Genomic DNA, 26,587 nt, shown 5'->3' on the forward strand with positions numbered 1-26,587 from the left:
TAAATCTCATTTTATGATGAAAAGTTAATTCCTAATAACACTGACATGTTCTTTTACCTATAATACTTGTTTTCTTTTTCGTTTTTTTTTTTTTTTTTTTTTGTGAGGAAGATCAGCCCTGAGCTAACATCCATGGTAATCCTCCTCTTTTTGCTGAGGAAGACCAGCTCTGAGCTAACATCTATTGCCAATACTCCTCCTTTTTTTCCCCCAAAGCCCCAGTAGATAGTTGTATGTCATAGTTGCACATCCTTCTAGTTGCTGTATGTGGGACGCGGCCTCAGCATGGCTAGAGAAGCAGTGCGTCGGTGCACGCCCAGGATCCGAACCCAGGCCACCAGTAGTGGAGCACACACACTTAACCGCTAAGCCACGGGCCGGCCTATAATATTTGTTTTCAAGTCAAACTTTGGTTTGAAACAAATATTTGTCTCTCATTTGTCTAGCTGCATAATAATCCATTGTGTGGATGTACCATTGTTTATTTATAAAGTTTCCTGTTAGACATTTGAGTTGATTCTGATCTTTTGCTATTAGAAGAAAAAAATACAATAATAAATAGCCTAACGCATATGCTTTTTCCTTCTTTGACCAGTACATCACCTGAGTGGGTTCCTAGAAGTTGGATTGTTGGGTCAAAGGGAAATTTAATATGCAACTTGCTAAATATTCCAGTTTCCTTCCAGCTATGTACAAGAGTGCTTATTTCCCCACAGTCTTTTCAATAAAATTGGTTGTCAACTATTTGTATTTCTCATCTAAATTTACCTACCTATTCTCTCTCTCTCTCTCTCTCTCTCTCTCTCTCTCTCTCTATATATATATATATATACACACACACACATATAGGACCATCTAAAATTTGGAAAATATTCTCTGAAGGTAGTCATAATTTGCATTTTTTCTCATTGAGAATAATATACCAGTTGTAAATTTTTTGTCTCTCAGCTCCAAATCCATCCACATTTGCCTTGCTTTAGTGATATTGGACCTGGACACTATAAACACTTCCCCTTTTGCAGCTGGACAATATTAAGCTAATCAGTGGAGAACACTGGAGGGACACTGTGGAAGGAAAAGGCTCTCTTTCTAATACTGATGTCTTCTTTCCCTGTTACTCGATGGCATGTAGTAGCCAGTAGCATGTGGGATACCCAGTGGTGCTCACCCTTCATAAAGGTTGACCAGCACTCCCACAAGTAGCTTCCCATCAAGTTTCATCAGCACACCAGAGGTGACTTTCTAGTAAGTCTTGCTGGCACCCCAGGGGGTGGCTACCCAGTGAGTTTCAGTGGAACCCTACTGAGTGGTTTCTTGTTTGGCAGTCCTGGCCAGGGAATGTCTCTGCCATATAGCAAGCTACAGCCACACCCAGTACAACCACCTCTAAAGGAGCCTTGGAGATGGGGTCCTCTTCCAAGTTTGTTCTCCCTTGGTGCTCTGCCTCAGCCCCAGAGGTAGTAGCTGCTCCCTGTATCTGTTCTTCCTGTATACTTTGGACTTTTCCTGATCACTTGATAGTGAATCCCCTGTTGCCAGGTAGTAAGTCTTTATATTAAATTTTATCTGATAGAATTACTGTGTGGTTTTCTGTCTGCTAGCTGGATTCTGACTGATATAAAGGTTGAATATATTTTCAAATATTTAAGGGCCATTTGCATTTCTATTTTTGTGAAATGTTTATTCATATTTTGTGTCCATTTTTCCAGGGCATGTTTCTTACATAATTTGAATTTCTTCACAGGTCTTTTTCTTATTAACTTTTATATTTTTTCTATATTGGAGACATCATCTGTTGGTCTAGTATATAAGGTGTAAATTTTCTCCAATTTATCATTTGTCTTTTGATTTTCCTAAGAAATTTATCATGCAATAGGTTTCCTTTTCTTCTCTTTCTCTTTTTTTCTTTCTTCTTTCCTTTTCTTCCTTTATTTTTTTCCTTTATGTTGTCAAATTTATCAATTTTCAATTTTATTATTTCTCAATTTTGAGTTCTATTTATATTCAAAATTCAGCTTCAATTAAATTTAAAATTGGTATATTTGATAAGATAAAAAATAACTGTTAAACAGCCCTGTATTCACTCTGAATTCTCAGAATACTGCATGGAGATCAAATTGCATCCTAAGTTCTGATGATCCCCATCCTGGTGGCAGAGAGATATAGCATCATCTGGTATCTCTTTGAATGACACTCAAGCTGGGATTAAAATGAGTTCTCTTCTCATTCCAAAGCTCTTTGAGAGTCCCTCCTTTATAGCTGGGGTTGACTAGGACCTACCACCTATACTGCCCATGGTTAGTTACTCCTTTGTTGCCCAGTGGTCTCATTCCACCACTCTGTTATCACCTAGGGTCCTTACGTCCTGGGTCCCTTACCACTGGCCTCTTAGTGCCACATGACCTTTCTTCCAACCTCCATCCCTATTCCAATTCCACACAATTTAATCTCATTTAATTTATAACAGTTTGTTCCTATATAGTAACTAATTCACACTTAATTGAGGAAGAATTGTTTACTTATTAAATAAATCTTCATTGTTTGCCAATTACGTTTCAGACTCTGTGTTGATAGGAGCTTTCTGTATTTTCCCTCCAAGGTACCAATTAAAAGTAGGATATTTAAGACTTAACCAAAATAAGAAAAATATTGTCTGAATTGCTAGAGATAAAGCAAGACATCTTTTAAGTCTCTGTCCCCCAGCACTTAGCGCAAATTGCATTGATTAAATGATACTGAGAGAAAAATGAATTAGAAAGTCTTCTCAAAGTGGCATAGATAATGCAAATGATCATCAGATATCCATTAGTTTGTTTCAGAATCTGTGTTTTCTACATTGAAGATCTATTTGGGCAAATGGCGAACCCGGTAAGTCTCAATGTAGGCTGCATAGGCTGATAACTATTTCTTACTCTGGACAGTAGGGAATAGTGTCAAAGTGGGGAAACTCTTATTTATTAATCATGTATCTATTTTCATTCAATGCAGCAATCCACAGTCATTCATTTATTTTGTCCATAGGCTCACCCTATGAGGTAGGCATTAGTATTCTCACTTAAAAACAAAAAAGCCGAGGCGCAAAGAGATTTAGTGCAATATCTAAAGTCCCCAATCAGTGAGACACACAGCCGGGATCGAAAACCAAGACAGCCCTGTTCTCCCTGCACCTCCTCCCATCAGCCCTTCCCCATGATCCAGGGAGCATAACTTCCTATATGGACACAAAGTCCTTAGAGCAGGCAGGACCAGAGGCAGAGCTGCTATCTCTCTAACAGCTAACCTGCTATTTTGTGGATTTTTCAATAGTCCCAAGGGGACCAGGCCACCAAATATCAGAGGAGACAGAAGAATGGTGCTTAGCGGGGATTAGGAATATGGAACTGAAAATTCGTTCATCACTGGGCCCAGGTGTCCCGAGGGTAAAGAAGAGAAATATGAAAGGGACATGTGATTTCCTTAGTTTCAGAGGGAAAAAACAAGTAGATTAAAATGAGGTGACAAGAGGGATGCTGTCCCCGGAGACTAAGGAACAAGAAATATATCCTGTTTAAAATAAGTCAGGATGCTTACTGCAGAGTCTGGTCTAGAGACTCTACAATTGGAAATAACTGCAAAAACCATCACAACTGCACTGCAGGGATATATTGTTTATTTTGAAATGTTATTTTACTCTGATTTAACAAATTGGGATACTTATCTTTAAGGAAAAGTAAAAGAAAGTTACTCTGCTGAATGCAGAGTAACTCTCCTACCACAGGGAAGGTGTAAAGGGTTTCAGTTTTCCCATCTCTGTTAACGGATGGTGTCTAAAGTCCATTCCAACTGTGCCTCCTGCTTAACCTGGGAGAATTAGAGTGAGCGCCTCCTCTAAGAAGAAGGCTTTATTTACTTTGTTTCTTTTTTGCTGATTTTAGGCACTGGACAGGAACAAGCAAAGGGATCAAATAGAAGTCAAGCAGTTAAGAAAGGTAAGAAAAAGCTATAAAGGGTTTTGCCCATGTAACTTACTGACCTAAAAAATAATTCGCAATCTTGTTAATTTCTCCAATCACCCATAGGCCCAAAGTTCTGAGAACACTGAATGGCTAGAAAGTATGATAAATAAATACTCTGTTGTTTTTTATTATTATAAGATTTGTAAATCATTAGGAGAAATAAAGGCAGCAATAAATAATGTGATTTTCAGGCCTTTTTAAACACCAGATTTTTCAGGAAATCTCATTATTATTTTCACAAACTCCTAGAAATTAAAAACCCAGATCAAGAGTCTCTGGACTAGAGGATTGACTGCAAAATCTCACCAGGGGTAAGGGTATTCCTGCAGGGAAGCAGAGAAATATATTTGACAAAGTAGAGGGGAGGAGAAAACATGCAATTCACAGCACCAGATGTAAAACAAATGGTATTTTGCTAATAGTGCAAATTAATGAACATGAATTCTACAAAAGAAATTTTTAGTAATTGTAATTATATTTTCTCTTAAGGAGATTTTTTAATGTAACTAAATGTATTCTAGCACATTAATGAAGCTCTGAGAATTACAGTATCAACTGCTCTGTGTATTAGTGCTCACATCTGTTACTGAGAAAGTCATTCTAAATTACCTCAAGTGTTAAGAGACTAAGAGTTGCATTGGCTGGGTATAAATTAGACTCCATTAGGCTAACTCTGTGATTCTGAGAAAGAGTCACAAATCTTTTGTACCTTTTATGTGCAAAAAGAGGATTAAAATGTTGTCTATCTCATAGGATTTAAATAAAACACTGCAGGAAAAAATACTTAGCACAGTGCTTGTAGAGCATAGGAAATGCTCAACATATTTTAGTACTTGTTACTTTTACTCATCATTACCTTTCTTTGTGTGTCTAGCACACACACAAAAAAATGTCTGTGGCATTTTATTTTTTTCACTATTTCTGATAAAATAATACTCTTAGGGAAACTTTGTGGTTGAGGATGGGAGAAAAAGATCCATTCCTTATTTTTACTTCCTTTCTGGAGATGCTGTTCTTTTGAGGCTCAAACAGCAAGATTATTCCAAGGAAGAGGACCTAGGCTGTATATTTGTCCAGTGAAACAGGGAGAGAGTTGATGTAGTGTTGAGGAACAACAAATAATTTTGCATCAAGAGACCTATGTTCCTGCTCAGGATTCACCACCAATTATCTGAGAAAGCCCTATACTTCACTGACTTCGTCTAACAAAAGATGATCTTATTAATACTCTTGGGATAATATCTGCTTATCTCCTTCACTGATTTGTGGTGAGGCTCAGATAAGATAATAGGTGCAATAACACTTTGAAGCATTATAATACTGTATAAAAAACCCAGGTTTTATTATTGGTTGGGATGTTGAGCCCCTATTCCAACGGAAACTAGATGGAGCAGAGCATGGATAGGCACTTCTGTGTACGGCAGTGTCTGTGAGAACGGAACCAGTTCCTGCCCGCTCTTCTCCCCAGTTGTGCTCAGTAGATCTATTCTCTCCAATGTTAGCACAGCCATTGTGTTACTTTGGTCCTATGTTTTAATTTTATACAGTATCAAATAAATTTCTCCAGTGAGTGATAAAGGATTTAACACTTTGTCTGAGCTATGATTTGACAGGTAGCCTAGTACAGTTTTATCTATTGCTCGATAATCTGAAGTCAAGGAAGGGATAGGAGATTGGAGTGAAAGGGGAGAATTCCACTGGAGCTGTTGCTTAAACTTTTCTTTGGAAGACGTAGGCTGGGCATCTATTTTGAATTTTCTTTTTCCTTTTCTTTTCTTTTTTTTTTTTTTTTGGCCCTGTATTCAGCTTCATTACACATTGCAAGGGGTGACTCTTATTCCCACTTAGATGACCTGATGGTAAATTATTCCTCCAATTCAGTATGGTGGCTGGAATATTCCATGTGCTGCTGCTGGTGTTTTCTGGTTCTGTTGTGATCCTGTGAATCAGAGTGTTAAGTAGGGGTTTCCACTGCCGTGGCTTGTTCTATTACTTTCATCTGGAATGTCTACTTATTCTTACAATCTGATTCTCTAAATATTGGAGGGAGTTATTCAAAATTCTTGATACTTAACTGACACTTTTTTTTCCTGTAGATGCAGATGCTGGGAATTAGGGCAAGGTTGGAGCCATGCTAGCTGCATGGGACCATCCTCTGTCTCTCTCCTTGGTCGTCAGTTTTTCAAGTTCTCCTCTCCCCCAGGAAATTCAATTATTTTCTTCTTGTTGGACACTGTTGATTAATTTTGCTAACTTTCAATAGTTTTTATACATTCCATTAGTACTGCGGAGGAATAGTCAGTGGTCTGAATTCACTTCACCTTCTTGCTCCAGAAGTTGTGTCTAGAAGGCATGTTAATAAATCAATTAATTTATTTATCACCAATAAAGAAGAGAAATACATCATAGAAATAAGATCCTGTAATTATTCGACAAACGGCTAACGCGAGCTTGGTCTTAGTTAATGGGTATGAAGCACTTATTTCAAGGTCATTAGTTAGTAGATAGCACACCTAGATCTCAGGCACAGTCTTTTGATTTGACAAGTCCAATACACGTTTTACTATGTTTTTCACGTTGCACTCTTCTGTTAGAATTTGTATGCATGTATGTCAGTAAAAAGATGTTTATAGCTCTGTCATGTATTCATGTGACCAAACGCCATGTTCTGTCTTCTCTCTTATTGCAGCTCAAATGATCGGATATATGAAAGAAGTCCAAGGCAGGAATCAAACAGAAGGGAGAGAATTTTTCCTCTTAGGACTCTCAGACAATTCAGATCTCCAAGTTGTCCTCTTTGGATTGTTTCTGTTAATCTATGTGGCAACCATGGTGGGTAATTTGGGGATGATTGTGTTAATTAAGATTGATCCCTATCTCCACACTCCCATGTTCTTCTTTCTCAGGAGCCTCTCCTTTGTTGATGCCTCTTGCTCTTCGTCCGTCACTCCTAAGATGCTGGTGAACCTTGTGGCTGAGAATAAGGCCATTTCTTTCAGTGGATGTGCTGCCCACTTCTACTTCTTTGGCTCCTTCCTGGGGACTGAGTGCTTCCTGTTGGCCACGATGGCATATGACCGCAATGCAGCCATTTGCAATCCTCTGCTATGCCCAGTGCTCATGTCTGGGAGAATTTGCTCCTTGCTAGTCACTACTTAATTCCTAGCAGGCTTTAGAAATGCAGCCATACACACAGGAATGACTTTCAGATTATCATTTTGTGGCTCTGATAGGATCAACCAATTTTACTGTGACACCCCACCTCTGCTCAAACTCTCTTGCTCTGACACCCACATCAATGGCATCGTGATCATGTCTTTCTCTAGTTTTATAGTGATCAGCTGTGTTATGATTGTCCTCATTTCCTATCTGTGTATCCTCATTGCCATCTTGAGGATGCCTTCGTTAGAGGGCAGGCACAAAGCCTTCTCCACTTGTGCCTCTCACCTCATGGCTATCACTATATTCTTTGGGACAATTCTCTTCATGTACTTGCGCCCTACGTCTAGCTACTCAATGGAGTAGGACAAGATTGTCTCTGTCTTTTATACGGTAGTGATCCCTTTGCTAAATCCTCTCATCTACAGTTTGAAAAATAAGGATGTGAAAGGGGCCCTAAAGAAGATCTTACAGAAACACATACTGTAAAGGCGTGTTACACATCATCCTGTTATGTAGAAGAAAATATATTTTCATATTAATTTTATTGTCTGATTGCTTAAGCTTTTTTTCTGTGTTAAAGTAGATTGTTTAAAATGAGGTCTGCTTCTTAATCTCTTGGTGTCTTAAATGTGTGTCAATAGGCCTATATGATGAATCAACACAGTGGGGGAGGGTAGTATCTGATAAAGCAACAAAATAGTTGAAATTGGCTGATCTGAGTTTAAGTTTTAATTTTAGTATTTAGCTTTTCTTAATCTTAGTTTTATTATAATATGTTGGTGTCTTTGATTGGGATCTGGGCAAACAGACTCTGAGACTGATATTTATGCAGGAGGTTTATTGGAGAGTGTTTCCGGAACCATACCTGTAAGGGAGTGAGGGAATTGGGTAGAAAATGTTGAACTGTGATGAAATTGCAACACAGTACTCAACCGATTCCACTTGGAGCTCTGGACCTGAGGTGAGCCTTCGGAGATATCCTAACATGTGAAAAAAGGGCCAGGTATTTGTGCCTCCACAATGAGCAGTTTGGGATATGGATTACCCACCGGGAAGGGGTGTAATCTTGGGCATGGCAATATCTTTCAGCAGGGACATTCCGAGAACAGAACTCAGCTGTGAACTGTCAGTTGCCAATTCACTTGGAAGCCGAGTAAATACTTCAACCCTGAAAGGCAAATATGGGTAGTATACCACAGCATCCATTATAAATAATAACACTATTTCACTCACATGGATGTCAAGGGTACCAAATAAGATACAAGAAAGAGTCTTATCAGGTGTTATAATAATATGGGTACCACAGCAATTAACAGAGCAATAGTTTACTGACTTTTTGAATTAATTGGAATATTTTGAGGGTAGTAATCATGTACTTTAACGTTTTAATCTCTACCTCTCATAATCTTTCAGGTAGTTTTCAATAAACATTTCTCAAATTAAATTATCTATTTATTGCTCATTGTAGTGGATTGGGGGGCTGTCAATGTTGGAGCAGAGGGGAAACAACCTTTTTTGATGAGACGGGATGTTGAAGGAAGCCTAATGTTTTGGAATCAGGTAAATGTTTACTCCCTATTTCTTTCCATTCCACTATCCACTGCAGACCATGAGGGAGAGCACCAGTGCCCTTCATGCTGCAAGTGAGACCTCCTCACCCTTGAAAAATTTGTTAGAGACCACAAAGGAGGGGTTAACTCATCCTGTCCACTCTGAACTGTCCTCCCATCTCCTTATAACTTCCACTTTTATCTGTTAACCACAGTTTGTCTCAAAGACATTCAAGACTGTATCATGGCTGGCATCCTCCTTTATGTTCTCTTTCATTTTGACTCATCTACTGTAGTATCCATGCCTTACCTGCTTCTTGTTTCACCAATCTAAGAAAAATGGCCCTTTATCATTATTCATCACTACTCGCACATCAACATTTCACTCATTGCCCAACTGAGATTCCATGGCCCATCATATGATGACTCATTCTCAATCACTCTCAATTCCGTGGTTCTACTTTCTCTCCATTCTACTCATCTAATTAAATCCCAATTTAGTTAAACTTAATTGTTTATTTTCTCTGTCCTCCACTTAGGCTGCTTAGTGCAATTAGAGAACATCCCCCAGTACTTCACTCTGTCACTGATCTTTTCTCATACTTCATCCTCCAAAATATAAACAATTAGATAACACCATCCCCATCTTATCACCTCTAAATCTTTATATATATACTTTTCATCCCACCTGTCATAATGGATAATATATCCCTGCTTCTACCTAAGACCAGTTCTTTCACAACTTTGGGGCTTTCCGTGAACTTTACTTCAGAAATTATATCTCTACTCTCCCTAAGCATCAGTTTCTCAAACTCTAGTGGAATAGTCTCATCTGTTTACAAACAGCATCTGGTATCACTCTTCTTAACAATTTCCTTGGCTGAAAGTGCCATCCAGTCACCAACTTATTTCTCTGCTCCCTTTACAATTAATTTTTTCAGAAGAACTATCTCTAGTCATTGTCTCTACTTCCTCATGCCCCATAACTGTTCTGATTGTATTTCTGTACCACCCCTCCTTGAACCAAGGACACATGAGACTTGAACACTACTGCACGCAAAGGTAGCTCTTCTACGTTACTTTTGCTTGCTATTTCAGGAGGATTACCATGGTTAATTCCTTCAGCTACCCAAAATAAAACCCCTTTGTAGGTTTCTATCTCGCGTCAATCTGCCGATTTTCCTTCTTGCTCCACTGCCACATCTTCACAGATAACTTTGCTGGCTCTTCATCCTCATCCTGGTCTCCAAATCTTGGAGCCATAGAATTAATCCTTTACATTGGTTCATTGGTGCACTGCTTCTCCATCTGCACCCCCCCTCTTAGGTGATCTAAGAATAGTGCAATGATTCCAAAATGCTTAGCTCCAGCCCTGACCTCTCACCTGAATTCCAGATTAGTATATTCAATTGACAACCTGATGTCTAGGGATTTTTGGACACATAAACGGATTAAGAATTTAGCTTTCTTTACTTAGTTATTGTACTCATACACCTATAAAATAATGACAACTTTTGTACTCGTAGCAGGGTCTGTATCTTAGCATCATATCTATATGTCATTGGGCTTAAAAATGCCCTTTTCCATGTTAAGTTTTAAATGGTATTTTGTGTTATACTTCCTTAATTTGTGTAATACTTCCAAGAAAATGGACACCCTTTATATCTTTATTTACTCATAATTCATTCAAAAACTGTTCATTGATATACAAAATCTGCACTTATTTAATGTATATAATTTGACGAATTTGGGCATATGCATACTTCAATAAAGCTGTTAAAAATACTATTAATGTTCACCACCCAAATACTAATTACAACCCATCACCACACACGTGCCGAATTATCCCTTTCGCCCTCCTCCCTCCTCCCTTCCCCTCTGGTAACCACCAATCCAAGATCTGTCTCTATGTGTTTGTTTGTTATTATCTACTACTTAATGGCGGAGATCATACGGTATTTGACCGTCTCCCTCTGACTTATTTCACTTTGCATAACACCCTCAATGTCCATCCATGTTGTCACAAATGTCTGGATTTCTGTAACATGTACTGGAGATATAACAGGTAAGAACACTGACAATGATCTCATGTAACTTATATTTGAGTGAGGAAGAATTTATTGTTTATACCAAATGTGCATACATATATGCATAGATGTGTGTGTGTGTGCGTGTTTAACATGGATATGAGTGGTGCTTTGAAGAAAAATAAATCAGGCAATAAAATAGGGAGTGGTGACATCAGAGAAGAGCTCTCTGTGGAAATAACATTTGGGCAAAGTCTGAGTAGGGATAATATCATATGAGTGTCTATGGAAGAGCATTCCAGCTATACTTACAGTACATACAACATCCTTGAGGCAGGATTCTTCTTGGTTTGTTAAAGGAATAGTAAGGAGACAAGTATTGTGGACCAGAGTGAGCAAATGAAAGGAGGGAAAAAACTGTATTCAGGAAGGCATTTGGAGAAAGTGGCAGATTAAACAGTTCATAAATAGGTTTTAGACTTGACTTTATCTTATCACTTTGTAAGAACTGTTTCTCCCCAACTCCAGACTGTAAGCTGCATGAAGGAATGGACAAGACTGATTTTGTTGTCTACTCTGCCAGTACCAAGGATACTGTCTGCTCCCTAAAACAAATTCACTAAATATTTGTTGAATGAATTAACTAGTGAATGCAATGAGAGCTGTATTCTAGTAGAAACGAGTAGGGATTATATTTTAAGTGAAATTCTGAAATTTGGAGGCAGGATCTGACCAATCCTGTACCATTTAATTCAAGGTTATGCTCGATGGAGTCTCAGGACCTTGAAATAGTTTCTGCACTTCTCTAAATGCCTAATTTACTCGCCAGGGTATAAGTGGTTCACTGGAGAGAATGTAGTGCAATTATCAGTGAAAAATAAATGCATGTTTTAATTTTGGATTAGCTCATTTCAAGCTTTAGACTTTTTCTCAAGAGAATGATCACAGCCTTAATAAGGCTGACTCTCTGCCTCAGATTCAGAAGCAGTGTTTTCTACTCTTTGTGGAATTAATTAACCATGCCTTAATTCTGTCATAGCTGAATCCTTTATGACACTTCCATTTTCATCAAAGCTATAAATTGCACATTGTAAGACAGAAAACTTGTATGTCTCCAAAACCAATAAATAAAACAAAATTAAACTAATAAACACCTCTACTTCCAGTGTATTTTTTAAGGACAAAAGGTAAGATGATTTAATTTATCTCAAAGTGTTCAGATATAGAAAGTTTCCCAGAGGAACTCAAAAAACATTCAAGTACTTTAGACTAAACATCTCAATTGGAATATGTCTGAAACACTGAATTTCGTGTTACCAACTAAATGAACATGGATTTTTTTTAGAAGACAGGGATTTAGGATCACTAATAACAGACAAGAATTTTATAGAATGTTCAACATACTCATATACATACATACAGAAATGTATGTATATATGTATATCTATAGGTATATATACATATGCATGTGTGTGTGTGCAAAACAGGCAAATTTAAGTAATTTTAGAAAGAGTGCCAAAACACTTGGCATATTTAAGGCCCTCTAAAGGTCATTAGATAAAATAATTTTATGCTCTTATATGCACAATTTTCAGCCTTCATCTTGTGTGTGCTTATGTTTGTATATATATATATATATATACACATATATACACACATACATTTCTGTACATACATACATATCCATAAATATATATACATACATAAATATGTACACACATATATAAGATCATATGTATCATATAGAGTATAATTTCATTTATGTCAATTTATATGTTTATTACATATATAATGCAAGTATTTGTATATATATACGCATAAAGTAGAGCTCTATAAAATGGCTGCAAATTTTTAAAAGTGGTTATTTTGCAGGGTAGGATTTTAGCTGATTTTTGAGATTGAAAGATCAGTTGAAAGACTTTTGCAGTCATCTAGGTGAGAGATGTTGTTGACTCTTGGGCCTTGGTGGTAGGAATGAAGGTTGTAGGAGGTAGTTGGATTATTGATATAGATGTTTTAAAGGTAAAAGCCAACATAATTATTTAATCAACTGGTTACGGAGTGTATGAAAAAGAGAATATATTAATTTCTCCAATATTTACTTATCTGTTCATTTAATTTAATCTAAGCAAATGGAAGCATAGATTTGACACTGACTTGAGACAGGGAATACTTGTTTGCAGTAAATCAAAAGAGGGCACGAGGAATTTAGTTTTGGGTTATGTTGAGTTGCTATTTAACATTCCTGTGGAGATATGAGTAACCAGTTTAATTGTAAGTCTGGGGTTTGGAAGAGAGGTCAGGGCTGGAGATCTTAATTCAAGAGTTATAGGTATATAGATGGTATTTAAAGCCATGTGACTGAATAAGATCACCAAGGTAGAGTGTAGGTAGAAAAGAGAAGAAGATCAAGGACTGAACTCTTATCTACTCCAACCTTAAATGTCAGAGAGAGAGGAGGAATAAGCAAAGGAGTCTGAGAGGGAGCAACCCATATGGTAGGGGGAAAACTCAGAGTCTAGTGTCTTGGAAGATAAGAGAAGAAAGTCTTTCAAGGAATAGTAAGCAATCAACTCTGTCAAATGTTATTGATAGATCAAAAAGATAAGCACAGAGAATTGACCACTGGATTTGCCAAAATATAAAGACCCTGATATCTTTGGTGAGAGCAGTTTCCATGGAGTTATGGGGTGAAAACCTGATTAGAGATGGCTTAAGAGAAAACAGGAAAAACAGAATTGGATACAGAAAATATATTCAACTGTATCAGATTTTTAATTACCATGGCAAATGCAAGGAAATTGGATGATAATTGGTGAAGGCAGTAGGATCAAGGGAGGAGAGGAGAAAAGTTGGGAGTTACGGTAGGATATGGACAAATAGGGGTTGATCATCAAAGACCTCACACACACACACACACACACATTCATTTTTAAATAAAATAGTTTACTGAGTTTACTTACAGAATCTTGTCATTTTTTTACTATAATAAGAAAGTAAAGATGTTTATTATACATGTTCTCAGGACATCTTAAGAGGTAATCTTACCTATAGCAGAGAATGAACTATTTGATTTTTCTGGTATTCTTTTTGTACAATTTATTTCCTTGGTTTCTTTCTTATCCTAGGAGATGAACTATCCATTCTGAGAGAAAAGTATGAGAAATCACACAACAGTGACTGAATTTATTCTCCTGGGATTCAGGGATCATCCAGAGCTACAGTGCCTTCTCTTTATGGTGTTCTTAGTTGTCTATACGATCACTGTGCTTGGAAATCTTGGCATGATCCTATTAATCAAGATTGACTCACGTCTCCACACCCCAATGTAGGTTTTGCTCAGTAACCTGTCCCTTGTTGACTTCTGTTATTCTTCTGTTGTTACCCCTACTATGCTGGTGAATTTCTGGGTGGAGAACCCAGTCATTTCATTTAATGAATGTGCCGTGCAATTCTTCTTTTTTGGTTCCTTTGCTGGCATTGAGGGCTTCCTGTTGGCAGTGATAGCCTATGACCGTTACATGGCCATTTGCAAGCCTCTCCTTTACACAGTCACTATGTCCCCCCATCTTAATGTCCTCCTGGTGTTGGCCACATACCTTGCAGGCTTCATGAATGCTGCCATTCATACTGGCTTCACCTTCCAACTGTCTTTCTGCCACTCAAATGTCATCAACCACTTTTTCTGCGACATTCTACCCCTCCTGAAACACTCTTGTTCTGACACATGTGTCAATGAGATTGTCATGTTTGCTTTTGCCAGTTTTAATGAACTGAGCTGCCTCCTGACTCTTCTCATTTCTTATCTCTACATCCTCATTGCCATCTTGAGGGTCCATTCTGCTGAGGGGAGACACAAAGCCTTTTCCACCTGCGCTTCCCACTTGATGACGGTCACCATCTTCTTTGGCACAATCCTGTTCATGTATCTGAGCCCCAGCTCCAGCTCCTCAATGGACCAAGACAAAGTGGTATCTGTGTTTTACACAGTGGTCATCCCCGTGTTAAATCCTCTCATCTATAGTCTGAGAAACAAGGAGGTCAAAGCTTCCTTAGGTAAAATTTTTAATATAACCTCTTATTACTTTTGTACTTAGAATCATCAAAGCATGAGATTAAGGACTTTGAGGGAACTTAGAAGTGACCAAACCCACCTCCACTGACCCTGGACCCATTTCAGTCTGTCACGAGCTTTCTTTTTTCATTTATTTTTTTGATAGTGGAGTTGGACCAAATGTCCTAAGCATCCTGGGGAATATGATCACTCTGTAAATCCCACTTATTCCACAGAACTTCTATGCTTGAAAATAAACAAATATCACATTTCAACTCCCTGTTCAGAGGTATAAAACCCAGTATACAAGCAGCTGAAAGAGAAAATACTGAGTGGCAGGAGGAATGACTCCATTTTGTCCCCCATTCGATGACTCTCTTATTGGTTGGTTGTGCATGTAACTGACAGAAGACAGGTGATAGGGAGTAGACTGAACTAGAATATGGCCAGAGGACTGAAACATGGCTTAGAGACTGCCTCTTGTCCCCAGTGAACTAGAGAGAAACATCAGAACGAAATCCTGGTTAGAAGTGCTGAAGTCAAGTGTTTCTAACCTGGACAAGTGATCTAGACCACTGAGGGTGTAATGGGAACAAACCACAGGGTAAATGTAAGGGGGAATCACAGAGAAAAAACACCAAGGATCATAGAATGAAAGTTTCTGGGGCTTAGAAAAGAGGAATTCTTCATAATCCCTGAAAATACAGTGTCATGTGGCTTGATCTTTGAATGGGTAAGCAGTTTACACTTAAAGAGCTAGGGCAAGATGGATATCTTTTCCCTGATGCCTTAGCAGTTAAGCATACCTCTCTATTTTACTGCTGGTTGCAATTTGATTGTAACAACAATCAAGTTTTCCCCTGGTTTGACCAATATTTTCATAACTGGGATATCTCCCCAGTAGGACTGGATTTTCTTTACAGATAGTCACCACTGACATGTGAACATGAATATTTTAAACTGGTCAGAATTCAGTAAAATATACTAAGCGTGATCCTAGTATATCCCTTTCTCATCGAAAGACTGATTGTCGTCCTAATAGAAAAGTAGCCATTTAAAAGAGACTAAGGAATAATTTTGCTTTCAGCTACAGCCTATGGTTTTTGATAAGAAATTAAACCCAGATCTTATAATTTAATCCTCTCTTACTCTGCTTTTCAGGCATTGTGTATTAAAAACACATAATTTTTTTGCTAATCCAATGGTTTTTGTCCATCTTGTAGTTATTTTTATGGAGAGCTCTTCACATTTTAAGACACAGCACAAATATAATCTCCTTTTTGATTGTCCCTAACCCTTCTTCATCCTTCCCAAACAGTTACACATGCCCATTCCTGTGATTCTAAAGATATTGCAACACTAATCAAGCTCTTAGTCACAGAAACAAATCACAGAAATGTTGTGTAATGTTTCCTGACATAGACTGAGCACTCTTTGAGAAAATAAACCTCTTTATATCTACCTTTTCTCTCCATGTCTTTATAATCATCAATAAAAGTTTTCAAATTAAAAAAGAATCATTCCACAAAAATGTACAACCCAAGATTTCACAATGTTAAAAACTATTAAAACATCAATAAAATAAATAAATTAATTAAAAAAAAAAAAGAATCATTCCAATGGAAGGCACAGGGTGTGGGAAGACAAAATGTTGCTTCTGGCATCTGGAACTGAAAGTATTCAATAACCACAATTTCAAAAAGTTAATATTAGAAAAGAAAAGTTATCTTATATCTGGCTGGATGATCTGTTGGATAGTGTTCTATTCTTTTTAAAACAAGCTGTCCTATCTTCTTTGAAACAAAACATTTTAATAAGGAGATGATATTTCAGTGTCCTATATCTTTCATTTTACATAAAGTAAATGTGATTTCAACATATAGTAATAGAGTCTTCAGGACCTTTTCAGTGAATGACACAAAGTTAATTCAAACTAACATAGACCTGGAATTCTCTGTGCCACCAGGTCTCTCTCTCTGTCTCTCTGTCTCTTTATCTCTGTGTCTCTCATTTCCTCTCTCATTATGGATTCATTTATTCTCTTTCACAGACTTTTCACATGATGGTCTCAAGTTTGCATACTTTTAGGATGATTGCATTACAGGCAAGGCTCTGTCTCTTTAGAAAGGACAGCTATTACCTGAAATGGCTCAAAACGTCATTGTGTAGAGGTGTATGTATTTGCCTTTGTGTGTGTATGTTGGTGGTAAGGGTGGGGTCACGAATTATCAGAAGAAATCTTACTCTACAATAGCTACTGCAGTCCACTGTACATTTACTCAGTAACATTAAATTCCTTGCTTATCCACTGCTCATTTTATTTGCAAACTCCTAGTTTAGGCAGTGATGCTGTATGCTATTTATACCACAATAAGAGTATTAAAACTAGTGTTAACATTATTGGCAGATGGGTTAGATATTTTTCCATGTGATGCAATTTGTAGATTCCTTTTTTCAAACATATTTGCAACACTGCCTATCATAGTGCTTAGAATTCTGCTGATAGAAAAATGCAAGTATGTGCAGTGTTTTTAGCACATGGGATTGCAATGCTGATCAATATTATATTGAAAGTGATTGACGTGAGATTGCTTTTCACATACTGAAATGGTCAGGGGCCCTCCAACTAGCAGTATTAAAGTCAGTACATTTTGGCTTATTAAGTCTGCTGACTGCCTACTTATTCTCATATATTTAAAAACAAAACCCAGGAGTCAGAAGCTTCTTAGTATGTTTGTAATTGTTACACATAAACCTTTGGACTAAACTAGCCACTAGACCTGCTTTATGGAACAGAGGATCAGGAAAAAATCAAGCCATAAGGCATTACAGAAGACATGACTTTTAGGCTAAAACTTGGAAAATGCAGCTGTTGGTCCTTTGGTTTTTCTATAGTGCCTAGATTTGAGTTTCATGTGTTTTCTTCTTTCTGCTTATGTCAGACTGCCTAACCAACATAGAAATATCATCTTCACTTATTATACTGATGTTTCAGTGTGCCTAATTCTCAAAGACTATGCAGTGTGTGTGATGGATAGATTTAGAAATTCATTGGTCCCATCAGCCTGGGTGAACACTCTTTGGGGCCCTGTCTCCACAGAGAAGGCCTGTGAGTAGTTGCCTTGACAACCCCTGTTCACTGTTTAAAACTCTCCATCTGACTACCTCTCTTCCCCCTCCCCCTTCTCTTTCTCCTCTTCCTCCTCCTTCTCCCCTTCTTCTTCTTCTTTCCACCTCCCCCCACCACACCCCAGGCTTCAGTGACAGTGGGAACAAAGAAAAGAGAAGAGATAAAAGATAAACCATATAGCTTTCTGGATTCCATTCTTGATGTAATTGTTAAAAAAAGTTCTAGTGAAGAACGGGTTTGAGGAAAACTTTAGCTTTCAATGTTTAAGCCTTCGGTTTGCATTAATCTCTAGTATGAAAGAGCCCTTATAACATTGTGCTGTGTTGTTTTTTTAAATCAGTACCTCAGTATTAAACAACCAGTGAGTAATGTGATCTGCTTGACTCTGAGGAAAGCAAAATTTATCTTTACATCATAATTTATGGAGGCAAATTTACTCACAATAAAATGTACAAATTTTAAGTGTACAGTGTAATGCAGTTTGACAAATGTGCAAAACCACGTGATCACAATTCCAGTTTTCAAGGCTACTATGCAGCTGGGGAGAAGGCGTGGGAATAGGACAAGTAAAAACTGCCAAGAAGCTCACTCTTTTTAGCAAGATTCTGTCATTTTTCCAGACTAAACACTTCTAAGATTCTGCCAGCCCTTGATTGATTTCCAGCATTCTGAAAAAGTTGTTTTAGATAACTTTTGCTTGTGTTCTCCTTGCTTTCATAGAGGAGCGGGTTTTGAGAGGTCACCATGAAGCCCAGTGCCTGAGGATTACTGTGGATAGTAAACCAATTTGCTGTTTCCCTGTTTAACTTGAGGGGTGACGCAGGGGTCTTGAGGATTTGTGAGCTGGTTTTGCAGAAGAAATAGAATGCCTTCGGGAACGTTGAGATCACTAGATAGCTGGATGGGCGCCCTCAGCAGCCATTGAAGTTCAGAAGTCAGACTGCCCAGGGGCTTAGAGGGAGTGACCCCTTGTTTCTCTGAAGCTTCTCCTGCTGAGCCCCTTAGCTCTAGAAACACCTCCTACTTCCTGTTCTTGGAGAGGCAGATTTGAGTGAACACAGGCTCCTGCCTTCTTATTTTGGCCAATGTGAATAGATCTTTTTCCTTCTCCAAGTACCAATGTCTCTGTGTTTGTCTTGCTGTGCATCGGGCACAGGAGTTTGAGATTAAGAGGTTTGGTATCAATCACTCTACCATTCAGAAAGTTGGGTCCCATCTCCATATAACGCTTTTGAGATTCATTTAAGGTGTGTGAGTAGGTTGTTCATTTTTATTTCTACATAGTAGTCCACTATATGCATGTATCAAAGTTTGTTTATCTATGACTCTGCTAATATAAATTTGAGTTTCTTTGTGGATATATGTCCTCTTTTCTCTAGGTTAAATACTTGAAAGTGGATTTATTGGGTCATAAATTTTTAAGAAATTGTAACTTTTTAAGAAAAAGAATGCCAGTTTTCAAAGTAGTTGAATTATTTTACATTCCATCAAGTAGTGTATGATGAGGGTTCCAGTTGCCTCATACTATCACTGTCAATCATTTTAATTCTTACCATTGATGAGATTGTGAAGTAGTATCCCATTTTAGTTAAAATATGCATTTCCTTGACAATTATAGGTACTGAAGTTCTTTTCATGTGATTATTGGATATTCTTATATCCTCTTTTGTGAAGTGTCTGTTCACATCTTTGATTTTTTTAAATTTAATTGGCTGGCTAAATCAGTGAATTGTGGAGGATCTTTATGTATTCTGAATACAAGTTCTTGTCAGAATTACTTAATGGGAATGTTTTTCCTAGTCTGTGGCTTGCCTTTTCATTATCTTAACATTATTTTTGAACAGTGCACATTTTGAAACTTGATGACACAAAAAATATGTATTTATTGTTTCATAATTAATGCCTTTTTGTCTTTCCTAAGAAATCTTTGGTTACCTCAAGATCACGAAGACAGTCTTCTATTTTCTTTTCCCTAGAGGACTTGTAGATTTAGTATTTACATTTAGTTCCATGATCCACATCAAATTAATATTGGAGTATTGGAGTATGATGTGATGTAGGAATTAAAGTTAAATTTTGCTATACAGATATTCAATTGTTCCATTGCCATTCCCCATTGAAATACCTTTGTACCTTTGTTCAAAAATCCACTGACTATACCTGTGTGGATATATTTCTGGATTCTCTATTTTGTGCCATTAATCTATTTGTTACCCTTAGATCCACACATTGTTTTGAGTACTATAAATTCTTATTAACTCTTGAAATTAGGTAGTGTAGACCATTCAGTAATTTTTCTTTTCTCTCAAAATGATGTTGGCTAATCTAAGTCTTTTTTATATGTGTATATATTCTATAATCAGTTTATTGATTTTTGAAAAAATAAGCTTGCTGAAATGTTGATGGGACTGGCATTAAAACTATTGGTCAATTTAGGAAGAATTGACAACTTAGTATTGAATTGATAACTAAATAAAAAGCAATGGGATATATTAGAGTATACGAGGCAACCATTTGGTTTAAAACTAATTAGGCCTGGCCTTGTTTTTCTGAAAAGGACTGATGTGGCCTGTTGGGCATGTATTATACTTCCAATTTAAACATTTACAATGTCCCAAAGGAAAGAATGATGCCCTTAAAGACAAGGATGTAATTTCCCCCCATATTGGTTTTTCTTTAAAGATAAGCATCTCCTCCCAGAAACTAAGAATTAATTATGGATCTGCTGAGTTCACCTTATGACCACCGACCTGCTGTGCCAGCAAAGAAATCTCATAACTACTGTGAAAGAGATATTCCTGTCATATGTGAAGCATGCTCTTTGTTCCAAGACAGTATATAACCACTCTGTACACCTCACTTCTTTGGAGTTCTACCTTCCTTCATGAAGGTACTCTCCCGGGCTATATGGTCCTTAGGTCTGGCTCATAATGAACTCATCTCAATTTTTACTTATAGATTAATTATGGATTATTTGCATCAACAGAACATTCCAATCTACAAGTGAGATATATCTCTCCATTATTTAGGTCTTCTTTAATTTCTCTCTGCAGTGTTTTGTGATTTTCAGTATGTGTCTCTTGCACAGTTTTTATTATATTCATTTCTAAGTAGTTTATGCTTTTGATGTTATTATAAGTGGTATTTTAAATATTTTATTTGCCAGTTGTGGTTGTTTTTTACACAATAATATAAATGATTTATGTGTATTGATCTTTTAATCATGTCACCTTCTGAAATACATTCTTAACTTTTCTTTTGCATCTATATTTTAGTTTATTTTCAGGTGTACAACTTAATGATTCAATATCAGTATCTATTGAGAAATGATCACCACAATAAGTCTAGTTAACATTTCTTTTTGTATTTTAAGATGAGATTCTATGTAAACTATCATGTGATCTGTAAATAACACAATTTTATTTTTTTGCCAATCTGTATACTTTTATTACATAGATTAGAATTTCCAGTACAATGTTGAATCTACTATAACTTTAAAAAGATAGCCAATTGAATAATCACAAAAATACGAGTAAAAGGGGCTGGCCGAGTGGGGCAGCAGTTAAGTGCGCATGCTCCGCTTCGGCAGCCCAGGGTTCGCAGGTTTGGATCCCAGGCGCACACCAACACACTGCTTGTCAAGCCATGCTGTGGCGGCGATCCATATAAAGTAGAGGAAGATGGGCACGGATGTTAGCCCAGGGCCAATCTTCCTCAGCCAAAGAGGAGGATTGGCGTCGGATGTTAGCTCAGGCCTGATCTTCCTCACACACACAAAAAAAGTACGAGTAAGAAACTTACAGTGTCAGAAGGATGTTTCCAACTATCTGACTATTGTGACATTTGTGTAGCTAAGTCACTAGGGGTCCTTTTAGCAGACACATGTCAACTGGTAATTGCAATTGAAGCACAATGATATTAACTAAGGAATTCATGTCATCAAATATAATTTACATAGTCTTCTGAAGGCTTTCTAGGAAAGTAAAACAAGAATGCGTCAAAGTCTTCTTTGAGTTAGTATTATACACTTAGGTAAAGTCTGGATCTTCTAATCTTATTCATTACTGTACAAATAAAGGAACATCAACTTCTTATGTGCAGACTTCTGATCAAGTGACCCCATATGGAAAAGGATGGGTACTTGCCCTTCCAAGTCTAAAAATGCTAATTCACTACTTTTTGCCTGTGCATTCAGTTACTACAGAGCTAGTCCTGTTTCTTGTTGAAGAACAGTTTTTATAAATCTTATGATTATTACAATGTTATTATATGTTAAAGTATATTAGAAAATACTTAAATGCATACATGCAGAATCACTTTAGGACAAATTTTCTTCAAACTAAAAACTGACATTCTGTTTAAAGAAAGCTCAAATCTTCCACTATTTTTATGTAAAACAAGAAATCTCCATATTAAGGCCTCAGGAAATGAGGGCTCCGCAATCCTAAGATTAGCTCTACAATCTTACAAGAAACTTTTATTTCAAGGGAATATTTAGCAGTAGATTTTATTCTTTAAATTTTATTATTTTATTTGTGCAGGAAATCAGGAGCAAATTGAGATAAACATTGAAATAGAGAAATCTTTCCACTTCAATTTGAAAAAAAATATTGTAATGCTCAAATCTTCTCAAATGTGGTGAGTTGATAATTGTCTACATTTTGACATTGATATACAGATTTATCTCATGACTGATTTCTTACAGTGTAACACATCATTTGGAGAACTAATAAAATCAGAGATGCTTCTCTTGGTCAGACTACACTTTGATTTCTTTGATTGTATTGACTTGGAACTATTAGTGCACTGGACAGACTAGTGAAAATATCTCTATATTTCTTTATTCTCTAACAAATGCAGCATCAAACAATGTTCAAATATTCTTTATTCTAATTTCAACCCTCCTCCTAAACCACCAATTTTAAGAATCATCAATTTCATGAATGATCCTGGCTCTCAGACTCATTTTTGCTTCCTAACATGTTGATGAAATTAACTCAATGGGGCAGATTGTTCCAGTATAAATCCATAATGTCCACACTCCAAAGTGTCCTCACCCCTGACCAGCGCTTCTACTTCCTTCCGTTGATTATGTCACCGTTTTGCCCTCCTTGCTCTTTCTGCTCCTCAAATTTTCATTGACTTCATCGTCCTTCTCCTCACTCTCGTTAGATGACCTAACCTCAGTGTTTATAGAGAAACATTGAAGACTTCTGCTGAGAATCCTCTCATCTTTACTATACCAAAAATACAAAACTTATCTACCCATGTTTCCCTCCTTCCATATTATTAAAGATGATGACTAATTTCTCTATCTGTGCTAAAAATCTCACGCACTCGGTACCAAGCAGCGTACACAGATGTAAGGTAGAAATTTTGGCCTCAAAGGAGAATCTAGGATCTCAAAGCACCAAAATAAAGTTATACTCTTGAGGAAAAAAGACTATTTTATTTGGATGTTTTAGAATTGTTTTTAAAATAGCCTAGAGAATGTAACCAAGAAATACATTATAAGTCTTCTCCCATCATTTTTACAAAATATGGAAGTCAACTTATACAGGTAGGTCATTTTATACATTTGTTCACTGAAAATATGCTTGTTCTTTTCTGTGCAGATTAATATCCCACCAATGTTGAAAAATTATTTTTATCAATTTTACTTGATTTTTCTATTCATATGTTAATATTTCATGACATCGCTAAAAATTAATTATTATATGCAATCTCTTCTGATGTATACATGAAAACTAGATAAAAGTATCCTTATGGTGCAATTCTGAGGTACAATATTTCCAGCTGTATCTTATTTTCACAAAGAATTGAGAGATAGTGGCTCCAGGTGGGAGCCAGGGACACATTTAAACATGATCTGTATTTCCCTAGATAAATATTTTCATATGTGTTAGTTGCACATAAAATGGGGACAGAAAAACCTCACATTCTTCTCCAGATACTTGTATTCCTTATTTACTGCACAAATTCTAGCTTCTCAGAAAGGTCTTTCTTTGAATGGCCATCTAAAAGCATCCCAGCCTCCATTTTTCTTCATAGTGTTTGCTTCTAACTGACATGTTATCCATCTTTATCTGTGTGTTTAACATCGGTACCTTTTCCCACAACGTATGCTCCACGAGGATGGGGAATTCACTCACTGCTATAAACCCAGAAGCTGGAACAGTAAAAAAAATCAATCTTTGTAGCGTACGTTAATAAAGGAGTGGGTGAATTTACAAAGCAGAGAGAGCAATTCTTCATTCTGTACCTTCTAAGCCATATGTCAAGAGATAAATTTACTAATTCAATGCCTTCTGAAGGAAATTAAGCCAAGCAATTATGAATTTCAAGTGAAAATGCTGTACTGAATATTTATTTTTGATTTTGCATCTGGAAAATAGGATATCTGATCTGGAGGGATGCTAGAAATCCAACTTGGTTCAGTTTTCCATTTGAATGATGCCAAGGACCTGTTGTTTTTTGTATCTGATTTTAATTCTTGTGCTTTTTTTCCCACAAAATTTGAAAAAAAAAATATGGAGTTTTCCATTATGACAGGTTTCAATGTGTGATGTGTTTGTTGAAAAAAGAGTAACTTCCCAATAGATGAGTAGATCAAAGACTAAATGATGAAATGCATTTACTGGAAAAAATGGAATAAATGCAGAATCTGGATCAGAGAGAATTCTTCACTTTCAGTTTTCAAGAGATAAGAAAATGTCTTCTCAAAACCACACTGTAGTGAGGGAATTCATTCTCTTGGGACTCACAGACAATCCAGTGTTGGAGAAGATCCTGTTTGGAGTGTTTCTGGTGCTCTACCTAATCACACTGGCAGGGAATCTGTGCATGATCCTGCTGATCAGGACCAATCCTCACCTCCAAACGCCCATGTATTTCTTCCTTAGCCACCTCTCCTTTGTAGACATTTGTTATTCCTCCAACATTACTCCAAATATGCTGCACAACTTCCTCTCAGACCAGAAGACCATCTCCTATGCTGGATGCTTCACGCAGTGTCTTCTCTTCATTGCGCTGGTGATCACTGAGTTTTATATCCTTGCTTCCCTGGCATTGGATCGTTATGTAGCCATTCATAACCCTTTACATTACAGCACCAGAATGTCCAGGAACATTTGTATCTCTCTAGTCGTGGTCCCTTATACTTTTGGCTTCCTCAATGGACTCTCTCAGGCACTGCTGACTTTTCACTTATCTTTCTGTGGCTCCCTTGAAATCAATCATTTCTACTGTGCTGACCCTCCTCTTATAATGTTAGCCTGCTCTGATACCTATGTCAAGAAGACGGCAATGTTTGTAGTTGCTGGTTTTACTCTCTTAAGCTCGCTCTTCATCATTCTCCTGTCCTACCTTTTCATTATTGCCGCCATTTTGAAGATCCGTTCTGCTGAAGGCAGGCACAAAGCCTTTTCTACTTGTGGTTCCCACCTGACAACAGTCTCCATATTTTATGGAACCCTCTTGTGCATGCACTTAAGGCCCCCATCTGAGAAGTCTGTAGAGGAGTCCAAAATAATTGCAGTCTTCTATACTTTTTTGAGCCCAATGCTGAACCCATTGATCTACAGTCTAAGGAACAAGGATGTGATCCATGCCATGCAGCAAAGGATTCAGGGAAATTGTTCATGAAATTGCAGTTTAGCCATCTGTTCATTTGAAATGACTAAGTGTCTGTGATAAGATAGTGATTAGCACCTAGAAATGAGTAAGAGAGAGGTCCTAAATGTAATAGATTCCCTCGTTCCAATTTCTTTTTGAGGATCAGCATCATTTAGTCTGTGGAACATTTTCTTAATTCATAAGAAACTTCCCTTTTTGTTAAGCAAAGTGTTGTTAGCAACCATTCCTAGCAACCAGAATATGCTGATATCCAGATTTATAATCCTATTTGAAAAATATATTTTAGAATCATTTTAAAAGTACTCCATATTTTGTCTAAATAATTGTATGCTTCCTTTTATTTTTCAGTCCTAAGAACCACTGTGGCTTTCAGGAGCCAAACTTAAACTTAGTCTTGGCAATTCTCTTAATCTAATGGTTGATCTCTTTGTAGTCTTTTTTTAAATATTCTATTTATTTATTTCTATTTGTGATTTAATGTTTTCGTTGTGTACGTTTTGGGGTGAAAGTCACCTCAGAATTTCTTTAGAGACAGGATAGAACATAAATCAACATGCATAAAAATAATCATAAGTGACACTCAATTATACTTTGGTTCTCATTTTTATATCACTATTTATTTTAATCCTTGCAACTGAACTAGTGAGAAAACTATGACCTCCATTTATAACATTTGGAGTCTTAGGCACAGAGAGGTTAAATGACTTACCCAAAGTCTCTCAGCCACTAAGTAGCACAAAGGCAAATCCCTCGATTCCATATTCTTTCTCTTTCCAACTCACACTGCAGTGGTTAAACTCCTCAGCACTGCAAATGCAGGACAGAATGCAGGGGATAATAAACCAATGAGGTTAGTGCTGTACACGAAATCATGGTGATTGTGATGAGAGTGATACAGCTGATAATAGCTAATGTGGATGTCTTCTGACATTTCAGGTAAAGATGGTAATTTGTGTGCAATATAATTTGAATTACCTCACTGTTCCATGTAAAGCAGGCAATTTTTATACATGGTAGACTTATTTAGATAGTAT

The 26,587-nt window shown here is 37.0% G+C and overlaps 1 protein-coding gene and 2 pseudogenes across 1 annotated transcript; all 3 read left to right on the plus strand.

The window, feature by feature from the left end:
- The first annotated feature begins 6,283 nt into the window (after nt 1-6,283).
- LOC131403970 (olfactory receptor 5AP2-like) lies at nt 6,284-7,651 on the plus strand (annotated as a pseudogene).
- A 6,241-nt stretch (nt 7,652-13,892) lies between these two features.
- Nucleotides 13,893-14,831, plus strand: LOC131403942 (olfactory receptor 5AP2-like; annotated as a pseudogene).
- A 9,718-nt stretch (nt 14,832-24,549) lies between these two features.
- LOC131403972 (olfactory receptor 5M10-like) lies at nt 24,550-25,734 on the plus strand. The gene has a single exon (XM_058538150.1). It carries the CDS (start codon nt 24,630-24,632, stop codon nt 25,560-25,562), a length of 933 nt encoding a protein of 310 aa, XP_058394133.1. The 5' UTR covers nt 24,550-24,629; the 3' UTR covers nt 25,563-25,734.
- The last annotated feature ends 853 nt before the right edge of the window (nt 25,735-26,587 follow it).

This window comes from Diceros bicornis, unplaced genomic scaffold (genome assembly GCF_020826845.1).
Source record: "Diceros bicornis minor isolate mBicDic1 unplaced genomic scaffold, mDicBic1.mat.cur scaffold_97_ctg1, whole genome shotgun sequence".
Classification (NCBI taxonomy): Eukaryota; Metazoa; Chordata; class Mammalia; order Perissodactyla; family Rhinocerotidae; genus Diceros; species Diceros bicornis.